At 29.8% G+C, this 9,873-nt stretch overlaps 1 protein-coding gene across 2 annotated transcripts; it reads left to right on the top strand.

Annotated features, from left to right (window-relative positions):
* The first annotated feature begins 996 nt into the window (after window positions 1-996).
* On the top strand, window positions 997-6,316 carry LOC107012854 (ferric reduction oxidase 5-like). 2 transcript variants are annotated; one of them, XM_027915257.1, is made up of 8 exons: window positions 997-1,179; window positions 1,299-1,395; window positions 1,475-1,657; window positions 1,738-1,972; window positions 2,201-2,528; window positions 3,444-3,681; window positions 5,344-5,504; window positions 5,906-6,316. In XM_027915257.1, the coding sequence occupies exons 1-8, from the start codon at window positions 1,029-1,031 to the stop codon at window positions 6,043-6,045; spliced, it is 1,533 nt and encodes a 510-aa protein (XP_027771058.1). In that variant the 5' UTR covers window positions 997-1,028; the 3' UTR covers window positions 6,046-6,316. The 2 variants fall into 2 exon arrangements, with proteins under 2 accessions (XP_027771058.1, XP_015068285.1); XM_015212799.2 differs by having other exon boundaries at window positions 1,007-1,179; window positions 4,807-5,504.
* The last annotated feature ends 3,557 nt before the right edge of the window (window positions 6,317-9,873 follow it).

The raw sequence follows: 9,873 nt of genomic DNA, 5'->3' as shown, positions 1-9,873 counted from the left end.
TTACTGAAACTGAGAAAACTAGCAGAACAAAACAAAAAAGCTGCTACTATTAGAATACACAAGTTATTGAATATCCCCAAAGAAGCTGATCTAACATTACAAGTGTATGCTATTTTGTGACATTACAGTTACCTTCAAAGATCCTTAGATTTTCTCTCAAATTATACTATATGATCAATACATTTTGCATAAATCTCCTAGTAAATATATTCACAATGAACAAATAATTGATCTGCTTCGGTATTTCTCAAGCATTGATTATCCTTCTTATCATCCAAGAAAGTACAAGAAAACTGTTAATTACATGGGAATTTTCCTGTAAATTAGTATGAAAATTCGCAGGAAACAAAAAATCTCATGTAATTCACAGTCTACTTGTAGTGCGATCAATCGTGTTGACGGAAAAGAGAGAATGGTTCTTTGATATAGCAGCTAATATGGATTCATCTGATCCATAATTTATCTTGTTGATGTGCTACATATCATCCCAACTCTTTTTGTGATACTGTTAGTGCCAGGCCAAACATAATTACTTCTGCAATAAATTTAACAATAAGGGACGAAATAACATCCACAATGTAGTCATTAAAGAGTTCTGTTTATGAGAGATTTTCTCTCAATAGCTTTGTTAACTTTCACATGACCTCTGATCATTTCAATCCCAGTAATTTGCCTCCTCCAGTTCCACGCCCTTATCCGCGGATATATCACCTCAAAACTTGGCCAAGAGATAGATGTTTTCAACTTAAACCCTCTTTTAACTTGTCAAAAGTGGTAAAGTGGCTCTTCCAGTTTGTTTAAAGGCAAATATATAATACACAAGTTTGCTAGACTGACATTCACCCTAAAAGAACTTCATTAAAAAAAACTAAAGGAAATAATACAATTTGAGAAGTCCACGCAGAAGAATTTGTAGCTAACATCAATCATAATAGGTAAAAACTAAAGGCATGAAGCATGGTGTTCCCCTTCTATATATACACATAACATCTCTTCTATTGAGATAGAAAAAAGAAGAAAAGAAAAATATGGGGAGCAAGACTATTTTGAATGGTTTTGTGTTTTTGGTGTTTGTTGGATGGCTTTTCATATGGGTAATGTTACCTACACCTACTTACAAAAATTCATGGACTCCACATCTACTAATCAAACTCAACTCTACATATTTCAGGGAACAAGGTAGAATTTAATTATATTGAATCCCAAATTGTGACCTAACCCTAGAAGGCTAATATTGATTGTAATTGGGGATATTATGTTATTTAATAAACTTTTGCACTAATTGTCTCAATTTACAGGGATAAATCTTCTTTTATTTACATTTCCCATAATGTTGATAGCTGCTGTGAGCTGTGTTTATCTTCATCTTCACAACAAGTCAACTTCTAATCACAGGTTAATCAGTTACATACTAATTATTAATGATCATCTTCGATATATATCTCTTTTAACTAACGTACAATTATATTGTTAGGAGTAGTAATAAAGTGCAGGAATATTTTAGACGGCCACGGCTCGTAATTGAATCTCTTGGAATTGTAAACGCGGTTGAACTTATTTTCGCTGCTATGTTTACCGTTCTTCTTATTTGGTCTTTAGCCAACTACATCTACATCAGCTATGGTAATCTTCATATGCATAATCCCGCTGAAAAAGTGTAAGTCATCGATTATCATACTCGTATGGTCATTCAACTAGTAGTTATTGGTATAAATATTTTGGTTTAACAATTTTCAGTTGGATGGCGAAGTTTAGAAGTGTTGCATTGAGGCTTGGGTACATTGGGAATGTTTGTTATGCGTTTTTGTTTTTCCCAGTGACTCGATTATCGTCAATTTTGCCTCTGGTGGGGCTAACTTCTGAATCAAGCATCAAATATCACATATGGCTTGGCCATCTCTCTATGGCCCTTGCAGTTCTTCATAGTGTTGGGTTCGTCGTATACTATGCCGTGTCTAATCAAATGATAGAGGTAATTAATTTCTTTACGGTTAGTTCTGTTTCATCTGAATTCATTATTTTCAAGACCCTGAATTTTTTCATGGATGAACCCAAGTGATTTTTTAAAAAAAGGGTTTTTAACGCTACACAACAAAAAAATAACCCTAGTTTTTATATTTTTTTACAAATTTTAAATCAAAAAAGATCGCGATATAATTTGTGTGTATATATTATACACTGATTATACATAATTCTGCAGATGATAGAATGGAGTAGTACGTACGTATCGAACGTAGCTGGAGAAATAGCGACGTTGGTTGCAATAGCAATGTGGGTTACAAGTTTGTACAAGATAAGGAGAAAGATGTTCGATTTATTCTTCTACACACATCAACTATATACTCTATACATCATCTTCTACCTTTTGCATGTTGGAGTTGCCTACACATGCATGATCTTGCCTGGGATTTTTCTCTTCCTTATCGATCGATACTTGAGATTTTTACAGTCTAAAAGAAGTGTTAGATTAATTTCTTCACGACTTTTATCTTGTAACACTTTCGAACTCACCTTTTCCAAGAATCCAGGTACATTATATATACTCCAATATTTCACCTCTATTGATTAGTCAAAATTATATTCAAAGAACATAGTTTTGATATATTATATACATTTTTAGTCTAAGATCATAAATTTTTATTTTCTTAAAAAGAAAAATTAACCCCACATGCTTAATTATAAAAAGCATAATACATATATGTATCCTTAAACTTGGCTTCAAAGTTTAAGTATGACCTCAAACTTTCACAATACACAAATAGGCACTATGAAAGTTTGAGATCATACACACACACTCTCTCTCCGTCTCTTTCAATACATACATGTGAATCTATCTCCTTTATAACTCGATGATAAAGCAATGGTTCTTTACTAAATTCGGAATAATTTAATTTAAACTTTTTATAGTATGAATGTATGATTGAGAAGGTTTTATACACCAAATGTTATAGCGTTATCAGTAGGTGATTGGCCCTAGAATTATGAAACTCAAATTTGAAATCAACATTTGTTTATAAATTGTCAACAAAAATTCAATTTCAAACTTTAAATTTTTTTAAGTCGGATTTGAAATACCAACTTGTATTTCCAATTTTTTTAAATGAGAAACTTGAACAATAAGTTTATATTTTGTCAAAAAAGAAAAGACAAAGTTTAAAATTTAACAAAAAAAAATCTCATGTTCGACATGAATGGTTGTTCATATCATATGAGGAGGTTTTTTTTTTAAAAAAAAATCGCTAATTACTATATATTGTTGATTTATTAGACCAATGTAATTTTTATAATAGCATTTATAATCACTCCATTATTATTGAACTTTATTCCCAATTAATTAAATATGTTCACGCACATTGAAATTAGCAGTAGTAGTACACTAGTACTATTAGTAGTACTACATATGTTAGTTAATACGTACTTACAATTTTTTCACATTATTACAGCATTAACGTACAACCCTACAAGCATCTTGTTTGTGAACGTGCCAAGTGTATCCAAGTTACAATGGCATCCATTTACTATTGTTTCAAGCAGTAATTTGGAGACAGATAAATTAAGTGTTGTAATTAAATGCATGGGAAGTTGGAGCCAAAAATTAGAAAAACAACTTTCTTCTTCTCCAGATCGCCTTCAAATATCAACAGAGGGACCTTATGGACCTTCATCGTCTCATTTCTTAAGGTATTTAATTACTTTCTCCGTCTATTTTTACTTGTTCACTGCACTATAAATAGTTGTCCAATATAATACTTGTTTATATTTGAAAAATTATGATATAGCTTGACCTTTTGTGTTTATTTTACGCTGATATTAAAGGCATAATACATAAATGTGCCATTTAACTTGGCTTCAAATCACATTTATGTCCTTCAACTTCGAATGTTCACAAATAGACACTTAAACTTGTATAAAATTGAACAAATAGACACACATGTCCTACATATCATCCTACATGTCACTTTTTGTCCTAAGTGGTGTTCCACGTGTATTTTGTCATGTAGGACTCATGTGTTTATTTATTTAAAAGTTGGATAGTTAAAGTGTCTATTTGTGCATTATGAAATTTGAAGGTCAAAGTTAAAATTTGAAGCCAAGTTTAAGGTCCAATATATGTATTATGCCGATATTAAATGGGTATCTAATATCTAATACATATTTCAAAGGCCAAATAAATAAACAGATTTCTAAACTTGTTGGGTTTTTCCCTCATGTACCTCAACTATGCTAGTTTCCTATTGAATCATTGAACCACCTACAATTTGTTCCTTTTAAATACTGGTGGCTGATGTGAAACAAGATTTTGTGAAGGGTATTGATAGAGAAGACATACTCATTAGTCATTAGTCCAATTGACAATTCGAGAATAATTGTGTTTTACTTCAAGTCATTTGAACACATTAGAAAATAATTGAGACTAACACACAATTTATCTTCATTCCTTCAATCAAAATCATTGCAATACGAATACAATTGAAGGCATTTATAATAGAAAAAAAACGATTAAAATCAGTCAACAGTGTTTAAAAGAAACAAATTATGAGTGGTTGAATGATTGAATAGGAAAATAACGTAGTTTGAGGTACTTGACCTAACGGGAAAAACCCAACAAGTTAGGAATTTATTTATTATACTTAATTACAATGATTAGTAACTCAAATAAAATAATGCTCGTTGATCACATAATCATTTAAATTTAAGCTACTAGAACGTTACATAAACATTGTAAAATATTTTTTAAGCTATTACTTAGCATATGTGTATAAATTTCATTGATTTAACAAAGCCAATGTGACATATATATTTCAGTCGAGAATGCTTGGTGATGGTTAGTGGAGGAAGTGGAATTACTCCCATGATTTCAATATTTCGAGAGCTTATTTACAGAAGTACAATTCAACCAAACACCAAAGTACCAAAAATCATCTTAATTACATCCTTCAAAAACACATCCGATCTCACAATGCTTGATCTCTTGCTCCCTATCACCACAACTCCTCTCGATATCTCCAACTTAGAATGCAAAATCGAAGCTTATATCACTAGAGAAAACGAACCACAACAACACGAGTCGAAACAACAACTCCTAGTGTTCAAACAAAATCCTAAAGACTCTCCTATTTCAGCAGCACTCGGGAAAAGCAGCTGGCTCTGGCTTGGAGCGATAATTACTTCTTCATTCTTCATGTTTCTCCTTTTGTTAGGCCTCGTTACGCGTTACTCCATATATCCAATTGAACGCGATGGGAAATTGTATCATTACAGCGCGAAAATTATATGGGATATGTTTTTGGCTTGTGCTTCGATATTTATTGTCACTAGTGTTATTTTTATGTGGCAAAAAAGGGAGAATGAAATTGAAGGCAAACAAATTCAGAATGTGGAAATTCCTACAAATTCACCTGTTGGTAATTTATGTGGTATCGAAAGGGAGCTGGAAAGCCTTCCTCATCAGTCAATTGTTCAAGCTACTAAGGTGCATTATGGTACTAGGCCTGATCTAAAAAGTAAGTTTACTAGCTAATTTATTTGGTACTTCAATATTTAAATGGCATAATACATAAATATGCCCTTTAACTTGGTTTCGAATTATATTTATGTCCTTCAACTTTGGGTGTGTAAAAGTAGACACTTAAACTTGTATAAAGTTGAACAAATAGACACACATGTCATTTTTTGTCATACATGGTGTCCTATGTGTATTTTGTCATGTAAGATTCATGTGTTTATTTATTCAAAAGTTAGATAGTTAAAGTGTCTGTTTGTGCATTTTGAAAGTTGGAGGTCAAAATTAAAATTTCAAACCAAGTTTAGGGTCTAGTATATGTATTATGCCTATTTAAATTGTATATACGATATAATTTTTTGACGAAGGACGGAAGTCATGTTATTTTGAATTGAATGACAGGAATACTTTTTGGTTGCAAAGAATCAGATGTTGGAGTTGTTGTTTGTGGGCCAAAGAGCATGAGACATGAGGTTGCCAATATATGTGCTTCTGGCTTGGCACAAAACCTACATTTTGAGTCTATCAGCTTTAATTGGTGATGCTCTCTACTTGCTTCTATCACAAAAAAAAAAACAAGGACGTATGTGTTGTCTTTTACTATTTTTTTTTTTTGGATTATTTGGTTGTGTGCAAGTTTATGAAATATGGTTTTAAAAAGTTGTGTTGTACAGTATATATAATCTGGTCAAAAGTTGTATAAAATGAACATGTTTGCTTGAAAGGTTTATCTTGTAATTGAATTAGAATGTAATCAAGTGTAAAGACATGTTATTCAATATCAATACATAAAGAAAAATATAATCACCTAAAGCTCTAGTTACATTTAAACCTATTATTCAAGTAATCTAGCAGAAAATTGGAACATAGATTCATATATGATGTTTTTAAAAGTTTAAACCACGTAAATCTCACCAGTTTAGGACTTAATTATTAAGATTTCCAATAGTTCCAATAGTAACATTTTTTCGCGATTCATAGGTTAATGAGAGAAATATTTTGCTATCTTTAAATATTATATGTGTGATGTTGTTGGATCAGTAAAACAAATGTCTTTATAATAAGATTTTAATTCAAAACTTACATAAAATGGTAAAATCTCTTGATGATACGTATTAAAAATAATTAAGTTAGAAGAACAGTATATTTATAGAGAAAGGTAGTGAGAAGAGAAAAGGATTATATGAAATTGCAGTGAATGAGACCCCTCTAAATTACAGGAAAAACTAACTTGGTCACGAAATAATTAACCCTAACTTTTCTCATAAATGAATAGACATTCATAATAGTATATAAAATATTTTTATAACAAAAATGAAATAATATTACTAGTTAGAGTAATTAGGTCATATTAAGCCTATTCTATCAAAATTATCCCCAGTTTAAACTACTATTATTCTTTCCTAATTGTCATCAGTTTGTGAATCAACAAGATAGATAACAATTTTGCAGTCTTTTACAATGATCCCAAGTTCACGTTTGAATTGTCTTAATATTTGGACAAACAAGTATCGTGTAGAAAACTGATTCATCTATTTTCTATGTTAGGAGAATCCCTATTTATAGAGATTTCTTCTTAGTACAAAAAGGAGTAGAAAACCTTGTTTTTCTGAAAAATCAGAAAAAACCATATTATTTTTTCTATTCCCATAGAATTAGAATTCTGAGATATAGTTAAATATGAGCATTATAGGAACCACATAATTAATTATCGAGACTTCCTAGAAATAATTTCAAATAATTGATTTGGATTATGCTAACCATAATAAATTACAAATCATTCTACTAAAAATTCGTAATTGCACTCTTCTATTTATATTTCGAAATTCTTCGTTTAACACTTATGAAATTCCCCCTGTTACGATTACATATACAAATCAATAAATTAAATTATTGACGAATTTAATTTAATAATTAATTTTCTTTAGAGAACTACTTAGCCTATTTCACTGTCAGATTCATAAACTCACTCGCAAGATTTGACACGATGTAAACTTATAAATTTCTTAAAAGGGCATATCAATCCGTCTCTATAACAAGACATGAATTTTATCAACTAACTTATTATTTCACTAATATATATATATATATATATATATACACACACACACACATTGTAATGACCTGAAAAATTATTTTTAAAAAGTTTTATAAATATACCGTTTTATTCCTATCAATAGTTACCTCAAGTTATTTTGATCCGCTAAAATTAGTCTGAGAATTTTAAATTATCAATAGTTGTCTCGAGTTATTTTCTTTTCTTCAAAGATAAAAGAAAAGAAAAAGAAATTTTAATATGTCCTTACAAAGTCATATAATGCACATGGAAAAATTCTGGAAGACGACATTTTATAACATTCTTTTAAGATAAATTTAAATTTATTATATTGACACATTTGCCACCAACTTTAGCACTTAATTTAGTTCGATGATTATTCTATTACTAAAAAAAGCTAGCACATTTTTTTTTAGCAACTATAATATTCTTGAATTAGGTAATTAGCTAATATAGGTGGTGGCTATTAGTGAAAACAGCCAACAACTTGCAATTAATCTGACTGCAAAGACTTGTTGCCAATACTTAATTTTGTCTTTATCAAGTTGATTAATGGAAAAATATTTGCAACCTAATACCAAACAACACTTGAATAAATTAGTTTAATCATATGGCATGATAAAACCATGAACCATTCCATCTTTCTTAATTTTTTAAAATTCAAATAACCGTCATTCGATTGGGTCCCTCTGAAATTTTCGTAGGAATTAGAATTTTTTTTATTTTTTTTTGGTATTGAACTTTTGTAAAGCCTGATTAATTCAAATGCATTCGAGAAGTTTGAATTTGGGGGTAAAATATTGTCTATTAAAGACGACTTCGTACTAAAATCTTATCATTCCACCACCACTTTAGATGAATATTAAATCTAAACTTTAATATGATAGAAAATGAGCTTAAAAATGATTTATAACGTTTTTAATGAAAATATGTAACACAAGTATGATAAATGATCATTCCAAGTTTATTGTTTCATCCCTAACTATTTAAGTCTCAATACTCCCCCACCCCAAACCATCAACCTCGTCTCGTTTCACTCCCACAATATATTACTAATTTGTGTATAAGTATTATCGAAGTAATATTTATTTATCTATCAAATATTTAAAAATGCATGTTTTTTATTAAAATATTTTATAGAAAAACTTTTTTTCATGAATTTTTCTTCGTAGCTACTAGCAACCCTACCCTAAGACGAAAAAAAAAATGTCTTGAATTGAATTTGTTATAGATTATTACCAAAATTGCTCTATTAATCCAAGTAAAGTTTGATATTCTTCCTCTTTTGCTTTTCTTCACTTGCCAAAAAATTAGTCTCCTTCTTTAAATGCAAACTAAAAAAAAAATCTTCTTTCAACAATTCAAACTACTTTAAAATGAAAAACATGAAGATCAAATTAATCTTTTTAATGGCAAACTAAAAAGAAATAAGACACATACATGATACATTACGAAAACAATTTCTTTTTTATTTAGGAGGAGTAAGTAGCCGCTTGGCCATGAATTAAATTTGTTAAATTTGTAATACTAACATCATTTGAAAAATAGGCAACTTTCTCTCTTTTTTTCAACTTCGTTATTAAATGTTTTTGTATATGATATTTTTTTTTTGTCATTCCCAAAAGTTAATTATTTTTCTATATTTTATACTTGCGATTAGACACATTTCATTATATAATTAATAAAATAGTTTATAATTATATAAATATGTATGATATATTTTAGTTCATAAATTTAAAAATTAGACTTTATATCTATGTAAATATATTCATATAAATTGAGACAAAAATTACTATTTTCTTTTAAATTTCAATTGAATCATATATCGGTTTGAATTAAAGACCAAACAAAAAGTTAGGGATAAAAAACGAACTTGTGACCAAACTTTTTGGACTAAAATTAGTGATGAATTGCCAGCTAAATGAAGAACTTTTATCATTTTTTAATTAATAAATAATTCCAAGCTGTCGGTGTGAACTGTGAACAATGAGTGCATCTTGTCCATCCATCAGGGTTGCGATCGAATAGTAAAAACTCTTTCATTTTGAGTCTCTTGAATACAAAATTATTTTTATTAAAAAATATTTTACCTTTCAATATAATATTTATTAGTGTAAAATCAAATTTTAACGTAAATATCGATCGCCCTGTAGAAAAAATACCCCGTCCTTTCAACTTTCAATAATGAACATCTCTATCTCTTATTGACTAATGGGCCCCACAATTCATCTAAATGGGCCCATAGCGGACCCACCGCCCGTTTCGCTGCCATATCCGTGTAGCGTGTATCCCACTTCCTCAATTTGTCCCTTTT

This window comes from Solanum pennellii, chromosome 3 (assembly GCF_001406875.1).
Source record: "Solanum pennellii chromosome 3, SPENNV200".
Classification (NCBI taxonomy): Eukaryota; Viridiplantae; Streptophyta; class Magnoliopsida; order Solanales; family Solanaceae; genus Solanum; species Solanum pennellii.
Note: the sequence above shows the minus strand (reverse complement) of the source record. Positions and strands in the feature narration are given on the sequence as shown.

What these genes read in the sequence shown, in the direction of transcription:
- LOC107012854 (XM_015212799.2), top strand. Translation starts at nt 1,029, where the DNA reads ATGGGGAGCAAGACTATTTTGAATGGTTTTGTGTTTTTGGTGTTTGTT. An exon ending in TACATATTTCAGGGAACAAG is followed by an intron (nt 1,180 to 1,298) that starts GTAGAATTTAAT and finishes CTCAATTTACAG; the next exon opens with GGATAAATCTTCTTTTATTT. An exon ending in CATAATCCCGCTGAAAAAGT is followed by an intron (nt 1,658 to 1,737) that starts GTAAGTCATCGA and finishes AACAATTTTCAG; the next exon opens with TTGGATGGCGAAGTTTAGAA.